Source organism: Phoca vitulina, unplaced genomic scaffold, assembly GCF_004348235.1.
Source record: "Phoca vitulina isolate PV1807 unplaced genomic scaffold, GSC_HSeal_1.0 scaffold59, whole genome shotgun sequence".
In the NCBI taxonomy this organism is placed as follows: Eukaryota; Metazoa; Chordata; class Mammalia; order Carnivora; family Phocidae; genus Phoca; species Phoca vitulina.
Genome location: NW_022589762.1, coordinates 9780998 through 9801706, shown reverse-complemented (window position 1 = coordinate 9801706; position 20709 = coordinate 9780998). Strand labels below are relative to the sequence as shown.

General features: G+C 33.4%; 1 protein-coding gene across 2 annotated transcripts; it reads left to right on the top strand.

Moving 5' to 3' along the window:
- Positions 1-526: 526 nt before the first annotated feature.
- Positions 527-19261, top strand: LOC116623691 (C-type lectin domain family 2 member B-like). 2 transcript variants are annotated; one of them, XM_032391065.1, is made up of 6 exons: positions 527-751; positions 5930-6019; positions 13686-13843; positions 17315-17418; positions 18403-18543; positions 19222-19261. In XM_032391065.1, the coding sequence occupies exons 1-5, from the start codon at positions 682-684 to the stop codon at positions 18509-18511; spliced, it is 531 nt and encodes a 176-aa protein (XP_032246956.1). In that variant the 5' UTR covers positions 527-681; the 3' UTR covers positions 18512-18543; positions 19222-19261. The 2 variants fall into 2 exon arrangements, with proteins under 2 accessions (XP_032246956.1, XP_032246955.1); XM_032391064.1 differs by lacking the exon at positions 19222-19261 and having other exon boundaries at positions 18403-18731.
- Positions 19262-20709: the final 1448 nt, after the last annotated feature.

Below are 20709 nucleotides of genomic sequence, written 5' to 3'. Positions count from 1 at the left end.
ATTACCATCTTGAATATTGATGATAATATTCTGAGTACCTTTTAACTTTATTTTCCTTTTTCTCTTTCTGTTTTCTGTTTGTTAGGGTTGTGTAGGTGTGCATATGGCCATGATAGCGTCTGAGAAAGAGAGAAAATTGTTTTTGTTCTTGTTTTAGTAGCCAGCTTGAAACATAGCTTTCTTATCTTTGATTTCATCACCTTTAAGTTTGTCTTTCTAAACATAGGATTGTTGTGTCTGAGCACATGTCTAAACACATGTCTTAAATCATGTCTTTTAATTAATTAATATTCTTATCTTCTATGGCCCTGGAAGGACACTAGTTATGTATTACTCTTGAAACCATCGAAAAAATAGCCTCTTGAATATTTTTTTTGTTTGATGGGTATCCTCTATCGAGAAAATAGGAATCTATGAGCTTGTTACTTCTTTACATTTTAGTGAACTTCCTCTTTCTTCAGCAGATGGTGCTTTTTCTTTTTTTTTCATTTTACAGGAAGTAATTGTGTTTAGACAATAGTTTGACTCTATCAGACACACTGTTACTTTCATTTTGAGAAATACTGCTTAATGTCGCTTTGTTTTTCTAAAGTAGAATAACTCTAGTTTGGAGCTTCTATTAAAGATACTAATAACATTTTTACATTCAATTTAAAATTTTGAAGAGAGGTTTTGGAAGAGATGACACAAAGCCCCCAGATAGCCACCCAGACTGATCACAGGAATCAAGGAACCCATGAAAAGAAACAAGGTAAGGATATTTACAGTTGTTCAGAATGAAAGTTATAGATGGAAATTATGACATTATGTTAAAAGCCTTCCAAGGTATGGGATGGGTTTTGTTGTTTTTTTCATCAAGGCAGAAAAAACCTTCTTTGAGTTAGCATCTCCATAAAATGAAAATTGTGACAATAAAATTCAGATTTGTAATTGGCTATTTTGTCTTATGAATGGAGATTATTTTAACTGATAGTGGAGAGGGATTAACCACAGTTTAAAACTATTCAAGATTTAATTTCATTTTTACTAAGTATTTAATAAAACTAATACTGGAGAAAATGTTAAATTTGATCCACAGACTCATTCAAGGCCCAGAATGCAGACACAATATGAAAAATTTGGCCAATATTTCTAATGTCTTAAAAGATTGTTTATGGACAGTGAGTGGAGTCACGATAAGCCAGACTTTGGGGTACTTAATAGCAGAAAGATTATCTCCCTATCCTCCTCTTATCTAAACAATCACTAGTACTCTGATGTCCTTGAAGATGTCTCTGGCAACCTTAAGAAAGATAAGAAAAGAAAATGCACTTTAAAACTAAAACTAGAAACTAGAAAACAACTTGGTAGCTTTGGACATACTAACTAGCAAGTTCAGAATATGTAAGATCCAAACTTGATATCTAGCAGAAAAATCTCTCAAAGGTATTTCAACAAGGGTCTTCATAGTCAAAATATGGTGAAGAAGAGAGGCTAAATCCATTAAATACAATAATCATTTTAGGGACTCTGGTTGGTTTTAAGCATTTGCCATTTAATTTCTTTTCAGTCCACTAGTGCATGCAACAGTCAAAAGTTATTGTTACTGCAGTTCATATTAGAATGCATAAATAATTATTCCTCATTTTTTTGATAATTCTGTCTAAGGTTAGATCAAAGAGGGTTGGGGACAATGGGATCAAATATTATATGATAATATGAAAATATCAGAACCAAAAGTTTAAGAATGCTTTCTAGCCACTCATAAAATCAATGTTAATTTCTACCCTAAATACCAATCATCAATATGAATTTATATATTTTATGTATGAATAAATGATATATATTACAAATATAGTCTGTAATTTACGAAGTAATATTAAGTATATGTATATTATATATAGCATACATAGATATATAATTTGAACTTATAAACACCATTGTAATGGTGTTACACACCATTACACATTGACTTGACTGATGATATAGAAAAAGGAGAAAAGTACTTGTTCTCTTGATACCTGATATTTGAAGAAAACTAATAGGGAATTGGAGAAATTAATAAGGTGGCACTTGAAAGGTGATTAAAACCCCATTAGACAGAGCCTGGACTACAGTTTGGAACTGAGGCATATACAGAAATAAAAGGCTGAAAACACAGGTGTATGTTTTGTTTCTCCTCTTTATGTCTTTGGTACATTTGAGGGAGGGTCATTTCTCTTACCTAGGAATACCCCCTCCATTTGTACTTCAGACCACAACCCCTGTAGCCTGTGCAAGAATTCTTCTTCTTAATTTAATTATTCCCTCCCTTTCTTGCCTGCATTAGCAATCTATCCCTTCCATATTAAATCATCCCCAAATTCATAAAAGAAACATTATGTGTTATATCTTAAAAAAAAAACAAACCTATAATAACCACCCATCTCATTCTAACTAACTACTTCTTTGCTTGCTCTCATACACATAGCACAAGTTCTCTGAGTCTACATGCTGATTTTACTTCCTTACTTCCAGCAATATGCCCTTGTTCTGTGTGACTCTGAAACCATTCTATCAAGGATATCAGTGGCCTCCAAGTGCTCCATTAGATTTTTCTACCTCCACTGCTACCACCCTTGTTACGAGATCCCCATAATTCAATTGATTAGAGTTATAGCTCCCTAAATAGTCTCTCCACTCACTAGTCACAGGGAACTTTTTATTTTTTTTAAAGATTTTATTTATTTATTTGACAGAGACACAGCGAGAGAAGGAACACAAGCAGGGGAAGTGGGAGAGGGAGAAGCAGGCTTCCCGCCTAGCAGAAAGCCCGATGTAAGGCTTGATCCCAGGACCCTGGGATCATGACCTGAGCCGAAGGCAGACGCTTAGCGACTGAGCCACGCAGGTGTCCCAATCACAGGGAACTTTTAAAAGCATAAATGTAGCAGTGCCAAACACCCACCTAAAACAATTCAGTGGCTTCCATTATACTTTGAAGGATGTCGAGTTCTTTCCCAGAGCCTTCAAAGCTTAGCATCATTTTGCTCCTAGCTAGTCACTAATCCATGCTACTTCCGACCTTATCAAACTTGTTCTACTTGGCCACATTCTTTTCAATTCCTTCCTGATTTAAGGCACTTGAACTTGCTGTTCTTTTTGCTTAAAATGCTTTCTCTGGTTTATTTCACATAAATGGCCACTGTTATGTTTTGGTTTTAATGTCGCTTCCACCCAATTCCCCTCCCCCCCCCCCACGCTATCTTTTCTGGTCATTTTCCCTTTATCTATCACCCTGCTTATTGCCTTCCAGCTCTTGCTGCAATCTGTGATTTTTAAATTTTTTTTTTCAGTTGACTATGTCTTTTCCACCAAATGCAAATTCCAGGAGAGCACAGATTATGTCATTTTGTTTATTATTATATTTATGGAAACTAGCACATAGTAGGTGATCAGTAAATATTTGTCAAAGAATGAACAAATAAACACAATGCTGGTACACAAGTGAAGCATTGCAGTTGATGCTTATTATGTAGCTTTGAAATTCCAGACGGTCAGAAGAAATGCAGAACTAATGACAGGACTTTTCAGAAATTTGGCAGAAACACACAGGTTAGACATAATTCCTAATTATATTTCTCACATAGTTGAAATAATAACAGTCTGGTGGCTCAAAAACAATGCTAGTTGTCTCTTTGCTGCATTCCCTCTCCCTCCTTATGGTACTTCTTAAAAATTACTTTATTATGAATTTTTATAAGTACCAATATTTTCATATGTTACGCATGATAGTGTAGATAGCTCCATACTTTTGGAAGAACATCTAATCAATATATGCCAATTTATTTATCTTTGAAATTTTTTTTCTTAACAGGATAATTAGATAAGCATGCAAGACATTTAAACTATAGTTCTAATTCTGGTTAAAACTAAAAAGGGTGGTCGGGGCGCCTGGGTGGCTCAGATGGTTAAGCGTCTGGCTTCGGCTCAGGTCATGATCCCAGGATCCTGGGATCAAGTCCCACATCGGGCTCCCTGCTCAACGGGGAGCCTGCTTCTCCCTCTGCCTCTCTCTCTCTGTCTCTTACAAATAAATAAATAAATAAATAATCTTTTAAATAAAAAAAAACTAAAAAGGGTGGGACAACCTAAATACCCATCAGAAAAGGATTTTTTTTAAACAGTATAGCTACATAAAAGTATTATCAGTCATTAAATTTATAATGTCAAATTATTCTTTAACATGATGTATAAATCCAGGTGTTGCACCTCCAAATTTTAGTGGCTTAAAACAACAATCGTTGTATTGCTTGTGGTTCTAAGGTTTAGGGATAAGGACAGATTCAAGAGGAATGGCTCATGTCTCCTCTGTTATGTTGGGCTCCAGAACAGTGAAAGTAGGAATTAAAGGTCTCTTAAGGCTTGGGCTCTAAAGTTTCAGTGTCACTTCTACCAGTCTATTGGTTAAAGCAAGGCACAAGGTGATTCATATGCAAGTGGTGGGGAATACAGTAGATCTCTTGATGGGAGGAGGAGCAGGATCATGTGTCAAAGGGGTGGTGGACACAGGGGGGCATGATTCATTGGGGACCATTCTTAACAGTCAACCACACATGAGAAAAACAAACTGTTAACTGAAAACAGAATATAAAACAGTGGGTACGTGATGATTGTACTCATTTAAAATCATGTGTATTTGTGGGGGAGGTTATATGTGTGAAAATAGGATTAGAGAGATATATGGATGGAAGGATGTTAACCCAAATGATAGTGCTGGTTATGTCTAAGTAGTAGAAATTTAGATGTGTTTTATTTTTTTTAAGATTTTATTTATGGGTGCCTGGGTGGCTCAGTTGGTTAAGTGACTGCCCTCGGCTCAGGTCATGATCCTGGAGTCCCTGGATCGAGTCCCGCATCGGGCTCCCTGTTCGGCAGGGGGTCTGCTTCTCCCTCTGACCCTCCCCCCTCTTATGTGCTCTCTCTCATTTCTCTCTCTCTCAATTAAATAAATAAATTCTTTTAAAAAAAAGATTTGATTTATTTATTTGATGGAGAGAGAGCACAAGCAGGGGAAGCAGCAGGCAGAGGGAGAAGGAGAAGCAGGCTCCACACTGAGCAGGGAGCCACCCTGGGATCATGACCTGAGCCAAATGCAGCCGCTTAATGACTGAGCCACCCAGGTGCCCTTAGATGTGTTTTAAATTTAATATCTTTCATACATCCACAAAGGAAAAATGTTTATTCAACAAAAGAATAGCTCTTCACTAGGAAAAAGATAGGAATGATAAATGCCCTCAATAAGTTTATCGTCTATAAGTACCTCCTGTAACATTTAAAATTTCATAAAATTTTACATTAAGGATGTTTATAATCACATAAAATAACAAAAGAGTTTTATTTCAAAAAAACTTATGTACCATTTTTTTCCCCAAATGGACACTAATAATACCAGGCCAGAAAAAAACAAAAAAAAAAGTGTCTTGTTCAAATTCCTTTGCTCGTTTGTAGCAAAAAGTCTCAATTCCAAATCTTTGGATTGATTACTTATGAACTTATGCTATACTATCTATCCTTTAAAATAAATTTTTCATTAGTTAGAAAGTAGATTTTCTTAAAAATATTCAAGGAGTGTTAGGATGTACTGATATTGTACCATAGAAAAAGGATACTGAAGGCCTGGGGGTAAAGTAGCTCCAGGTCTTAAGAAATTCTACCCTAAAGAATTATACATATTTGATTCCTTGGACTATGACAGTAAAATCAATGGTAACACTTAGATTGAATGTAAAGATGAACTGAGAAATTTCAAAAAAATAGGGTTGGTTTTTTTCCCATATATCAAACAAATAATATGTTTGTGTTATCTTATGAAATATCGGAATAAATTGCCAAAAGAAGTTTGTTAGTTATGGTTATGAATGCAAATTTAGTCTTTCTTTTACCTGTTTCTAAATTTAATTTTTTTCAGGTGTAAAGGACAAGTGTAAGATGACAACTTGCATGTGTATTACATTTGCAATATCTTTAATTATTAATATTATTCTAATTACTGTATTAGGTGAGTAAATTACACTTTTTATTTCTTTACTTATTTTTTTCTTTTGAATGATCATTTTCTTTTCTGCCTCAATCATGATTTTTTCTTATTATTCTTACTCTTTTCCCATTATTCGTGATTTAATGAGTATCAATGAATGGATTATTATGAATTACATGACCTATGTAAAGCATTGGGAGATGCAAAAATGATTAAGAAAAAATCATTCACCCTGATAATCTCCCATTCCACCCAACATTCCCAAAGCAGTGGCAATCACTACTTTGATTTCTGTTGCATAGGTTAGTTTTGCCCATTTAAAAATTTTTCCATAAGTAAGATCATACAATTTTATATATTCTTTGCATCTTTTCTTTGTTCCATATCATGTTTGTATGATTCTTCCATGTCATAACATGTAGCAAAAGTTCATTGACTCATTGTTGAAGGGGGTTGAAAAAACTTCATGCAAAGAGCCAGATAGTAAATAAATTTGGCTTTGTCAGCCATACAATCTGTGTTGCAAGTACTCCATTCTGCATTTGTAGTGAAAATAGAGCCACACGTGATATGTAAACACTTGACCTTGCTGTGTTTCACTAAAATTAAGCATGGAAATTTGAATATTGTATAATTTTCATGTGTCACAAAATATTACTCCTCTTTTAATTGTTTTGATTTTCTATTATTTATTATTGTGTCGATTATTTTTAAAATATAAAAACATTTTTAGCTCTGATTTTGGCCTCGGGGTGTAGTTTTCAGATCCTTGCTGTAGAGTATCTCATGCTACATATTAATTTATTAATCACTCTACTTTTGATGGACATTTGGACACATTTTGACTACTGCAAATTATGCTGATTTGAACATCCTCATACTTTTAGACTTTTAGTGAATAGTGGGTATTGTTTGAGATATACTTATGAGAAGAATTAGTAAACCATGGAGTATGTATAGGTCAGCTTTAGTAAATAATTCCATAGATTGTAGATAATCTAGCCTGAAGTTTATGACATACTGGTTGTTTAACATTGGGTCAACACTTTGTTGTCAGTTTTACCTATTTTAGCCATTCTGATGAGTGTGTGTTAATACCTTATTGTGACTTTAGTTGACATTTTCCTGATGACCAATACTGTTAAGCTCCTTGTTGTATTTATAGTTTAGTCACAGTATTTTGTGACGGGTATATTCAAATACTTGGTCCATATTTTTATTGAGCTAACTCTTTGTTTTTTGTTTTGTATTTCTATTGTAAATATCTTCTACTATGTAAATATAAGTATAGTAAAAAATTTTTATGAAGCTTACATTTATTTTCTATATGATGTCTTTCAATAAAGGGAAGTTCTTAATTTTTAGGTAGTTTTAATTTTTTAAATTTTTTTCTCTATTTTTACTATGTTTTACATCCTGTTTAAGAAATTTACTGTACTCCACATGCATGAAGATATTACTCTAGAGTTTCCATTGTAACATTTATTATATTTTTACTAATTTCACATCCAGAACTATAATGCTTTTGAAATTGATTGTTGTAAGTGTTTGGGTATAATGTCAAATGTATTTTTCTTCATTCAAATAGTCTTCTGATCTGAAACAATTTATTGAAAAGTCCATAGTTTACTTTACAGTTCATTCCTGGTGTTGTGCATCCTGAATTTGGAAAAATGTATAATGACATGTACCCTTCATTATGTTATCCTACAGAGCATCTTCACTGCCCCAAAAGACTTCTGTGCCCCATGTATTCATCTCTCCTCAAACCCCAACCACTGGCAATCACTAAACTTTTTACTGTCTCCATTGTTTTGACTTTTCCAGAATGTCATACAGTTGGAATCATATAGTATGTAGTCTTTTCAGACTGGCTTTTTTCACTTAGTAATATGTATCTAAGGATCCCTTGTGTCTTATGGTTTGAGAGGTTTTTGTTTGTTTGTTTGCACTGAATAATATTCCATTGTCTGATGTATCAGTTTATTTATCTATTCACTTACTGAAGAGCATCTTGATTGCTTCCAAGTTTTGGCAATCATGAATAAAGCTGCATTAACAACCATATGTAGGTTTTTGTGTGGACAGAAGTTTTCAACTCCTTTGGGTAAATACCAAGGAGTGCAATTGTTGGACTGTATGGTAAGAATGTGTTTAGTTTTGTGAGAAACCTCCAAATTGTATTTCAAAGTGCCTGTACTGTTTTGCATTCCCACTGACAATGAATGGAAGTTCCTGTTACTCCACATCCTCGCCAGCATTCAGTATTGTCAGTGTCCTGGATTTTGACCATTCTAATAGGTGTGTAGTATCCCATTATTGTTTACATTGGCATTTTCCTGATGACATGTGATGTGGAGCATATTTTCTTATATTTATTTACCATCTATATATCTTCATTGCTGAGGTGTCTGTTCAGGCTTTTTGACCATTTATTCATTTATTAATTAGGTTGTTTCTTTTCTCATTGTTGAGTTTTAAGTGTTCTTTATATGTTTAGATAATAGTCCTTCATCAGATGAGTCTTTTGTAAATACTTTCTCCCAGTCTGTGGTCTGTCTTCTCATTTGCTTGACATTGTTTTTCACAGAGCAAAAGCGGTTAATTTTAATGAAGTACAGCTTATCAATTATTGCTTTCATAGGCTGTGACTTTGGTGTTGTATCTAAAAAGTCATCACCATATCCATGGTCATTAAGGTTTGCCTCTATGAAATCTTCTAGAAATTTTTTAGTTTTGTGTTTACATTTAGGTTTTTTATATGTTTTGAGTTAATTTTTGTGAAGGATGTAAAGTCTGTGTTTAGACTCATTTTTTTGCATGTGAATGTCCAGTTGTTCTAGCACCATTAGTTGAAAAGACTGTCTTAGCTCCATTATATCATCTTTGCTCTTTTGTCCAAGTTCAGGTGACTACATTTGTGTGAGTCTATTTCTGATCTTTCTTCTCTATTACATTGATTTATTTGTCTATTCTTTCATTGATACTACACTGTCTTAGAGATTACTGTAGCTTTATAGCAAGTCTTGATGTTGGGTAGTATCAGTCCTCCAATGTTATCTTCTCCCAAATTAAGTTGGCTATTCTGTACTTTTTGCTTCTCAATATAAATCTTAGAATTCGTTTATTGGTATTCATAAATAACCTGCCTAGATTTTGATTGGGATTTCATCAAATCTATAGCTCAAGTCCAGAAAGAACTAACATGTTGACAATATGGTGTCTTCCTAATTATGAACATAGAATGTCTCTCTAAAAACTATTTAGTTCTTCTTTGATTTTGTTCATCAGAGTTTTGTACTTTTCCTCATATAGATAATATAGTATATATTTTGTTAGATTTATACATAAGTATTCAATTTTGGGGGTTCTAATGTAAATATTTTATTTTTAATTTTATTTATTTATTTATTTATTATTTTTATTTTTTTAATTTTAAATTACACTTCTTTATTTCTGGTACATGGGAAAACAATTGACTTTTGCATGTTAACCTGTATCCTCCAACCTTGCCATGATTATTTATTAGTTCAAGGAATTGGGTTTTTTTTTTACTTCTTTTAGATTTCCTACAGAACAATCATGTCATCTCTGAACAAAGGAATTGTTTTGTTTTGTTTTTTAGTTTTTTCAGATTTTCTATAGAACAATCATGTCATCTCTGAACATCTCTCCTTTCCAATATGTATGCCTATGATTTCCTTTTCTTGCATTATTGCATTACACAGAACTTTTAATATGATAATGAAAAGTAGTGGTGAGAAGGGAAAGCTCATTCTAGTGGGAAAGCCTCCAGTTTCTCACCATTAAGTATTATATTAACTGTAGTGTATTTTTGTAAATAGTCTTTATCAAGTTGGGGAAGTTCCCCCTCTAGTCCTAGATTACTGGGAGTTTGTGTCACGAGTGTTAGGTTTTTGTCAAGTATTTTATTCATAGGATCATGAATCATGTGATTTTTCCTTTTTAGCCTGTTGATGTAATAGATTACATTAATTGATTTTCAAATGCTGAACCAGCCTTGCAGATCTGAGATAAATCCCACTTTGTCATGGTATATAACTCTTTTTATATATTGTTGGATTCAATTTGCTAATATTTTGTTGAGGATTTTTGTATCTATGTTCATGAAAGATACTGGTCTGTGGTTTCCCTTTCTTATATCTTTGTCTGGTTTTGGTATTAGGGTAATGCTTGCCTCATAGATTGAGTTAGGAAGTAGCCCATCTGCTTCTATCCTCTCAAAAAGATTGTAGAGGATTAGTATAATTTCTTCCTTAAATGCTTGGTAGAAATCACCAGTGAACCCATCTGGGCCTGGTGCTTTCTGTTTTGGGATAGGACTAATTATTCATTCAATTTCTTTAATAGCCTATTCATATTGTCTGTTTCTTCTCATTTGAGTTTTGGAAGATTGTGTTATTCAAAGAATTAGTCCATTTCATCTAGGTTATCAAATTTTGGGTCACTAAGTTATTCATAGTATTCCTTTATTATCCTTTTGATTTCCGTAAGATCTGTAGTGATGTCCTCTTTTCATTTCTGATATTATTAATTTGAGTCTTTTCTTTTTTTTTTTTTTTCATAGTTAACCTGGGTAGAAGCTAGCTGATTTTATTGTTCATCAAAAAACAAGCTTTTGATTTTGTTGATTTTCTTTGTTAATTTCCTACTTTCAATTTCATTTATTTTTGCTGTAATCCTTATTATTTATTTTCCTCTGTTTAGTTAGTTTAGTTTTCTCTTATTAGTTTTTAAGATGAAAACTTAGATGATTGATTTTAGATCTTTTTCTTTTCTAAAGTATGCTTTCAATACTATATATTTTCCTGTAAGCTTTGCTTTCGCTGCATCCCACAAGTTTTGATAAGTTGTGTTTTTATTTTTCTTTAGTTCAAAACATTTTAAAATTTCTCTCGAGATTTCTTCTTTGGTCCATGTGCTATTTAGACCTTTGTTGTTTTATCTACATGTTTTGGGAAATCTTTCATCTATCTTTCTGTTATTGACTTCTGGTTTAATTCCATTGTGATCTGAAAGCAAACATCATATGATTTCTTTTCTTCTAAATTTGTTAATGTGAGTTTTATGTTAATTATTAATTTAAATAACTTGCCAATCTTCATTTAGAAGTATATGTAAGCATTCAGATTATCTGCAAATAGAAATGCTTTTATTTATTCTGTTGAAATCTTTATAACTTTCAGTGTATTGCCTTATTTTACTGGATTGAACTTCCAGTACAAGGTTGAAGAGAAGTAGTTAGGGTTGCATCCTTATCTCTTTCTTAAATCCATGAGAAAGTTTTTAAATATTTTTCCATTAAGAATGGTTACTTGTAGGGGCACTTGGCTGGCTCAGTCAGCTGAGCAACCAACTCTTGGTTTCGGCCCAGGTCATGATCTCAGGTAGTGAAATTGAGCCCCATATTGGGGCTCCTCACTCAGCATGGAGTCTGCTTCTCTCTCTCCCTCTGCCTCTCTCCCTGCTCATGCTCTCTCTCTCTGTATCTCTCTGTCTCAAATGAATACATAAAATCTTTAAAAAAAAAAAAAAAAAGAAAAAAGAAAAAGGTGTCAAATTACATCAAAATAAAAATAAAAAATAAAAAGCTTCTGCAAAGAAAATAATCAACAAAACTAAAAGGCAAACTATGGAATGAGACAAGATAATTTGCAAGTGACATATTCAATTAAGAGTTAGTATCCAAAATATATAAAGAACTTATAAATCTCAACACCCAAAAAACAAATAATCCAATTAAAAATGGGCAGGAGACAAAAACAGACATTTCTCCAAAGAAGACATACATGTGGCCAACACACACCTGAAAAGATGTTCATTATCACTTATCAGGGAAATGTAAATCAAAACTACAATGAGATATGCCCTCACACCTGTCAGAATGGTTAAAATCAACAACACAAGAAACAATAGGTGTTGGTGAGGATGTGGAGAAAAGGGAATATTCATGCATTGTTGGTGGGAATGCAAACTGATGCAGCCACTTCGGAAAACAGTATGGAGGTTCTTCAAAAATTTAAAAATACAACTATCTTATGATCCCACAATCACACTCCTGGGTATTTACCTGAAGAATATGAAAACATTAATTCAAAGGGTACATGCACCCTTATGTTTATAGCAGCATTATTAACAATAGCCGAGATATGGAAGTAGCCCTTGTGAACCATTGATAGATGAATGGATAAAAAAGATGTGATATATATATATAAACAATGGAATATAATTCAGTATGACAAAGAATGAAATCTTACCATTTGTAATGAGGTGGATGGAGCTAGAGAGTATAATGTTAAGTGAAATCAGTCAGAGAAAGACAAATACCATATGATTTCACTCATATGTGGAATTTAAAAAACAAAACAAACAAACAAAGGGGAAAAAAGAGAGAGAGAGAAATCAAGAAACATACTCTTAATTATAGAGAACAAACTGATAATTATCAGAGGGGAAGGAAGTGGGGCATGGGTTAAATAAGTGATGAGGATTAAGAAGTGCACTTGTGATAAGCATGGGGGGATACATGGAAGTGTTGAATCACTATATTGTACACCTGAACTAATATAACAATGTATGTTAACTAACTGGAATTAAAATTGAAAAAAAGAAAAAGGTGTTAAAGGTTTTACCTTCTATAGGTACTTGGCATCAGATGACTGTAGGTGATAATTTGTTTTATCTTCACATACCATAGATCACCAGCATCCCATTTATGACTGGTGTTTGAGTCAATGCCTTTAAAGTGAATCATGTGGACAATAAATACCATATCTCATCCTTAAGGTTTTGCTCCTTTAGACCCACTTTTGGTACCCAAAACTGATTCACTCTGGGTGCCTTCAGGAAAATAGACACTGAAAAATGTTACAAGAATAGGACTTTAATATGGGATTTAGGAATAACATCACTGTGGAAGTAGTTGAGGAGTGATGGTCTGGAAAGCTGTGTAGCTGGAGGAGAAATAGTCACTAATGATTTTGGCTTAAAGTGTTAATGAGTTTGTAGAACCAAAGATTAAAGGAAAGTCTAAAAATACATCTAGCTGCCAAGACTACCAAAGGCAAACTCATTAAAAGGCCTGTGAAGTTCCTATGCCCTAGGTCTCCCAGGATAAAAGTTTCTGCTTTACTTCCACCTTCAAAATCTCATGTGGGTTCTTTTCAGCATCTAACTCAGAGCCATACAGTGATAGTGGTACTTAGTTGACAATAAGCAATCAAACACACATATTGTTAATTATATATTCTGTTTTATTCTTTTAATTGCTTCCTTAGAAATTAAAACATGTGTCCTAGATTATAACAGTCTAATATAAATTAGTATTTTTATTACCCCCAGATAATGCTAGGATTTTGTTATATTTCACTTACCCAAAAGTGATATAGGTGACAACACAAGTAAAATCACACTGGTAGCCCTATGAAGGATGATGTATCACAAGTTGGAGTTGAAAGGAATATCAGTGTCCTGTCAAATCCTGAACTGCTGTCATTTAACCTAACATGAAATTTGTCTTTCAACTTGTTGCATGATAGATATGTAATTCTGGTCATGATCAAAAACTTACATCACAATCTTGTCTTTCCCCATTGATCTCAAAATACAGAGGCATATTATTTCATCTGGCCCTTAATGTATGTGTTTGTCTCATTTCCACTTTTAGCATTTACGAGTACTCAGGATTCCTGCCCAGATGATTGGATTAGTTTCCAAAACAAATGCTATCATTTCTCTAAAGAAGAAGGGGATTGGAATTCAAGTAGACACAACTGTGTCACTCAACATGCTGACCTAACTATGATTGACACTGAGGAAGAAATGGTAACTTGATACGCAATTCTTATGCAATTTCTTAAGTAGGGGCATTGGGAATATTCAAATGGTAATATGATTTTTAAAATTTTTCACGTCTGTCTATGCAGAAGATTTTTAGAACATGCCATGTGAGGTGCAAATGAAAAACTTGATGTTTGGTTTGAATAGTGTAAGACTTTTATCAAGTAGTAGACTTGACAGGTATCTTTGTATTTTAAGGAGTATAAATAGAGGAACTTGATAATATTTGGAATCCTTTTAAAAGTCAGTACTCCATAAAGACAACTGTTTTAGGAAGGATGGGATTCTCCAATCTACCCCCTTTGAGGAAACTTCTTCTGACTTAGTCCTGCTTTGCTCTCTCTGAGTCCCATAGCAGCTTCCATCAGAGCACTCACTACCAGTAATTGAATAGATATGTAACTGAAAGTCTTAGACTGAAGCATGAGCTTCCACTGAACACACACTATGTTTTATTTGAAGTTGCCACATTTGCTATACCATAAAGGCAGGTACAAATTAAAAGCTTAATGGCCCTTTTTAAAATAAATATTGATTTACATGGCAAAAATCCTATATAAGTAAAGGAAATATCCTAGAACTTTAACAAAGGATTGTGAAACTACATACTTCTGCACTTGTGAAATCTGTTCTTCCCCTGAATCACTTATGTGATAAACATACATTTTTACTCTTGTTTAGTCTCTTTAAAAGTTAAGGGTCAAGATATGATTTCACTCATATGTGGACTCTAAAAAAACCAAATGAATAAACAAACAAAAAGCAGAATCAGACCTAGAAATACAGAGAACAAGCTGATGGTTGCCAGAGGGAAAGCGGTGATAGGATGGGCAAAATGGGTGAAGGGGTGTGGGATTTACAGGCTTCCAGTTATGGAAAGAATAAGTCACAGGAATAAAAGGCACAACATAGGGAATACAGTCAATGATATTGTAATAGCCGTGTATAGTGACAGATGGTAGCTACACTTGTGATAAGTGTACCATAATGCATAAATTTGTTGAATCACTATGTTGTACCCGTGAAACTAATGTAATATTGTACATCATCTATACTCAAATAAAAAAAAAAATAGGTAAGGGGTCAATATAAGCGGTAAGATAACTTGAATAATTTGCAGTTAAGTGTTTAAAATGTTAAGCAGCACAGCACAGCATTTAAAATTGTTAAAAGAGAATTCTCTTAATTCTGGGGTCAATAAAATACATTTATGTAATCTGCGCGAAGATTGGTTCAAATTTAAATGGATGTGAACCAGACAGGGACAATTTATAGTGCAAGAAAACTCAACTATTTTGGTTAAAACAAAAGGTATAGAAATCCAAATAAAACAAAAAACTAGGTATGTGAACAGTAGACACAGCAAATCAAGGAAGATGCAGACTCGAATTAATAGGAAGATCTTCTGTATGTAGTCAGTAGTTTCACTGCTGAATTTTGCAAGACTTTTGCAATGAACATTCTGAGAAATTCTTAAATTGTCCTTTATAGTTCCTCTTGGGGAAAAATGTCTAAATTTGCAACAAGATGGAAAAATAATGAGTGCTAGTAAAAATTTTGAGAGGTAAAGAATTAACAAGGCAAATATTTTAAAAATCTTCACTTATAAGAATCTTGTCAGCAAAGGCTGACAAAAATAGTGAATATCAGAGAACACAAAGATCAAAGCATACCAAAATAATTAGTTTTGAACTTAAGAGAAGTCATTAAACATATCAGTTAAGAATGATTGTACTCTTTGAATCAAGAAAAGAGACTTTGATCCTACAATTTCCTGATATATTTTGGAAGTCATAGATTCCTATATTACTACATAATCTGGGCAAAATTTAAGTGACAAACAAAATGAGGAAAAGCTATCTGTGAAGGAGTGATAAAAATAATATATAGAAGAATTTTAAAGGACTGTTTATTTAAAACAGCTTAATTAAAATATTATATATGTTTACTTAAATTACAAAATGTTTTCCTTAGTTAAAATGGGATATAGCTTGTTTCATGAAATATTTTTCATATTTATTTCCACTTATGTAAAGTTATCTTGCATCTTTAACAAGAAGCCACATGGGTATTCTTTTAGTAAGCTAATAATAATTAACATTTTTCTTAGGACAGGCTTTAGAAAACTTACATCCCTGTTCCCTGTCACTAAGACCACAACTACTGAAACTCATCCAATTTTCCCAGTTATCCAATAACATATATACTGTTGGTTGTCAATAAATTTATCCTTTCTCACATTTTTTTCTGCCTTCAAGCAAGCTCTTCCCTAAGCCTAGAATATGAATTGTCCTCTTCTTTCTTGTTGTCTGTATTTATTATGTAATATTCTATTCTTCCCCTCCAGATACACCTCTTAGAGCACATCCTATATGCAAGTGCCTTATAAAGATTCAGATACTTCTGTCTTATAAGCTAAAATTTCACTTTGTATTTATTACAGTCACATTCTTCTCCTTATCCAGGAGGATATTTTCTAACTCTATGTTTACATAGAGTTTACATAAGTTTCTTCACTATAAATGAAACCCTGTGAATCCAGGGACAGTGTTTAATTAATCTGTTCTTTTATAAACCCAAAGCTTAGCTCGATGAGTTAAATTTTTTTTTCAAATAAATTTATGAAATGCTGCAGAAAATGGTATATTAAAATGTCAAAAGTTATTATTAGTGTCACTGTTATAGACAGGAATGGACCATAATGTTGTGAACTTATCCCTTATATTTATCATAAAATTGAAACATGGAGTGATACAATGTCAAGTTTGTGGTTTCCCAGATATTAGTGGCATAATAGACTCAATGACTTTCTGTATATAATTGTATGGTTAAAAAGGCTCCAAGGCAGCAAGAAATTTCAACACTGAATGAATAAGGAGAGAAGGAGAAATATGAAGATAAAATTAATTTTTCCCCTGAATGATCTCTTTAGAAATAGAAATTTTGGGGCAGAAAAATAAAATTTGAGAATTAAATTCTAAAGGAATTGGATATATGGAGGGTGTGTGTCTGTGTGCGTGCCCATGTGATCCTTTTGCGAGAGAATTTGAAGTAAAATATAACATTAAAATCAGTATAATAGTATTTACTGGGAAGTAGAAAAACATTATAATAAGTATCTGATGATTAGAAAGGCTATGTAAGAAGTCAGTTGCAAACGCTGGCTTTCCGGGAGTTTACGGTATTAAAATCCTGGAGGAATAGATTTGCATATTGAATATCTATCAGTTTGGAATCAAAAAGTATCTTAAAGAAAACTTATCTCACATCTTTGTTTACAAGTAAGAAAACTAAGGGTCAGAAGGTAAAATGCTTTTTCAAAATCCCGTTGCTATTTTCTGGTGAAGCAGGAGTTGAGCATTTGTTGCCTTGCTCCTCACAACCTGCAAAGCAAGGGGGACACAATAGGTTGTAGTAAAAACTAAAAAATATATAAAATTTATTTCATCTCTAAAGGCATTTCTTAAGCGATACAAATGCACTTCTGATCACTGGATTGGGCTGGAGATGACAGAAAATCAAGCAGGACGATGGGTAAATGGAACCATATTTAACAAATGGTGAGTTTCTTTCTTTGGGGGATTATTTAAATTTAGATAGCACAGCCTTCTCCAGAACCTTTGCATTAGCTGCATTTCTCTAGAGCCCAAGGTTTGGGTGTGTGTGGGAAAAATGAGAGGGAAAACAGTATCATGTATTGAGATTAGTTCCAAGAATCAACCAGGGAGGTTGGAAATCAGGATATAAGAGGGAAGATCTTAGTTGGTTATTTTGAAAATAAAGACCGGTGATTCATAAACACAGACCAAAAGAAAAAAGAAAAAAATCCAAAAAACATTTGCCTGATTTAAACCTATATTCTCCAATTTATATCTATTCTTCAAACTTCATGCTACCTGTTTGTTTACATCTTTTACAGTTCAAGTTAAACTTGTTCATTTTAACCTGATTTTATTTGGCCTTCATATCTTCCACTTTGCAACATTTACTGCACAAATGACCTCCACATAACCACCCTAAATGGTGACTGCCAGCCACTTAGCCACTTAGTTTATAATAGAATTTCTCAACAGCAACACAACTGACATTTTGGGCTGAATAATTCTTTGTTGTGGGGAGGGGATGCTGTCTTGTGCATTTTAGGATGTTAGCAGCATCTCTGGCTTCTACCTATTAGGCAGTCCTCCCCCCCAGCTCCACTTATGACAACCCAAAATGTCTCCAGATGTGGCCAAGTGTGTGTTGGGGGGTGGGGCGGGGAACACAAAGCAAAATCGCCTTGTGTTAAGAACTATTGGTTTATATAAACTGGTAGTTCCACTGATTACACATAGCTATCTTAATGTCAGTTTAACAGGTATAAATTCTTGAAAGAGGAACTCTTATGGTCTGATTTGGTAGATATCTTCCCCTTAGCAAGAGAGGACTGTGCCACAGCACACTTTTTCAGGACTCTGGACAGATATTTTTTAAAATGGGGTCATTGGGCAAATGAGAAATCACAGGATTTTTTTGGTACATGGTGTTTAATCCCTTTATCGTAGGTTTTCTGTGAGAGGAAATGAAAAATGTGCTTACCTCGATGATGATGGTGCAGCAACAGCTAGATGCTACACAGAAAGAAAATGGATTTGCAGGAGGAAAATGCACTAACTTAATGTTTCCATAGTGGAATTGCAACATGGGTACCATGATTTTTGTAATTCTTTCTTTCTTTCCCTCTGTATAAGTTAATTTTCAACACTTCACTGCTTTAATGTTCTAGCCTGGTAATACATCTTGATAATTGTCAAAATAATTTCCTTCAACTTATTTTTCTACTTTTCAAGGCCTGGATCTTTTCTATATCAATTTTAGAAGACTCCTGTAATTAATTTCACAGGATCTATAGATCAATTTGGAAAGTGTTGTATTTATAATATTATTTATTATTCGTTTATAATATATATCTTATATTGGTGTTTGTCTTCTTGTGTGATTTATAGTTTTTCTAACCAGTCACTGCATGTTATTTATTATATGTGTCCCTATTAAATGTATCTGATGTTTATGCTGTTGTAATTATGTAATTTTATTATTTTTTATAATAGTTACTTTTATATATGGAAATGTAATTCTTTGTGTTATTCTTCTCCTGTTCAACATACATTCATAATTCTAAGAATTTGTGGATTCTTTTAAATATTGTAAAACATAGCACCTAATAATAAGTTTTTTTTTAGAACTATTACTTAATTTTTGTATAATTAAAATGTGTAGAACTGCCAAGAATATTGGCAGTGAACATTATTAATTTGTCTCACATTTTAAAGAAAATTCTTCTAACATTTTCTTTTTTAAAATATTCTATTTATTTATTTAAGAGAGAGAGAGAGAACAATAAGGAGAGAGGGAGGAGCACGCTCCCCACTGAGCAGGAAGCCTGACATGGAACTCAATCCCAGGACCCTGGGATTATGACCTGAGCCAAAGGCAGATGCCCAACTGACTGAGCCACCTAGGCACTCCACTTCTAACATTTCAACATTATCAGTCTTTTATTTCATTTTTATGCACTTTTTTTAAGTTAAGGCAGTTCTTTTCTGTTCCTGTTTCCTAAAAAAAAATTTTCAATAGAAAGAGATTTTGAATTTTCTTATATGTTTTTGTTTCCTTCATCTATTTTGATGTTCTTCCTTAATCTTTCAATGTGGTAAATGACACAAGTTTTCTAATATTAAATAACTATTTTGAATTCCTAGATCAAATTCAACTTGGCTATGATGTTATATCATATTTATTCTAAGTTGATTTATTCTGATACTTATTTTTTAATATTCCTATGCCTAAATTCATTAATGTGATTGCCCTAAAATTTTCTCTGGGGGGATTATTGGGATTATTGTTTCAATAATTCAATAAAGATGTGTTGTTTTACATTTATGGTATAAAATTGTGAATGGTAAGTTTAATATGTCTAAAAAATTAATTATTGTTCACATTTTGTGCATATTTTAGATTAGATTTAGGTTTGTGATCATCAGTGTACCCCAGCACCAATCTTTGAGAGTCACGGGAAATCAGACTCGAACATAAAGACCAGTTCAAACACTGGCGAAAATGGTTACTGGCATTCTGCCAAGGTTATTACCACAAAACAAATAAACAACACTACACACCAGCAAAGGATCATGGAGATCAAGGATACCAATGTCACCTCAAAGAGTAACTTTTACGACTAGGTCTGGAACAAGTTGAGACTCCAAATAGAGTATACAAATTGAACAAAATATGAAAATGAGAGTCCACAAAGATACAAATACAAAAATGAATACATTGAGATTCTGATGAAGAATGGGATATTTACAAAATCTAAAAGTACCTTCTGTCAAAGCAAAAATTGCACCAAACAATATTACACAGGAAAAGACTTCATTCAATGTTATGACAATAGGGACATAGGCGAAAACTCGGTCTGAACTAAAATCTGCTGAAACAGAGGACAGCAAGGTTTTGCAGAGCTGGGGCGAGGGAGGAGATCATACACCATCTGTGTCTGCTAAACAGCTGTACCCAGAGGCAAATTAAACTTTTTCAGGTCTTCATGATAGGAGAGAGTTTTACAACTTGGATCTAGATGCCCACTGAAGTTAGCCTCCTACCTTCCCACAGAAATAGAGGTGCTACTTTTCCTGATGATTACATTTCAAAGGAATGACTCTCTGGTCCTTAAGAGAGACAATTCTGGGTTGAAAAGCCTTTAAGAAGCTTTTTGAAAGATTTGCATCTCAAAGAAGCGGAGACAGAATTTCCAATTACAAGTTTCCTCAAGTAAATGGTCTAAAAATGAGGAGGTCAGGAAGAACAAAGCT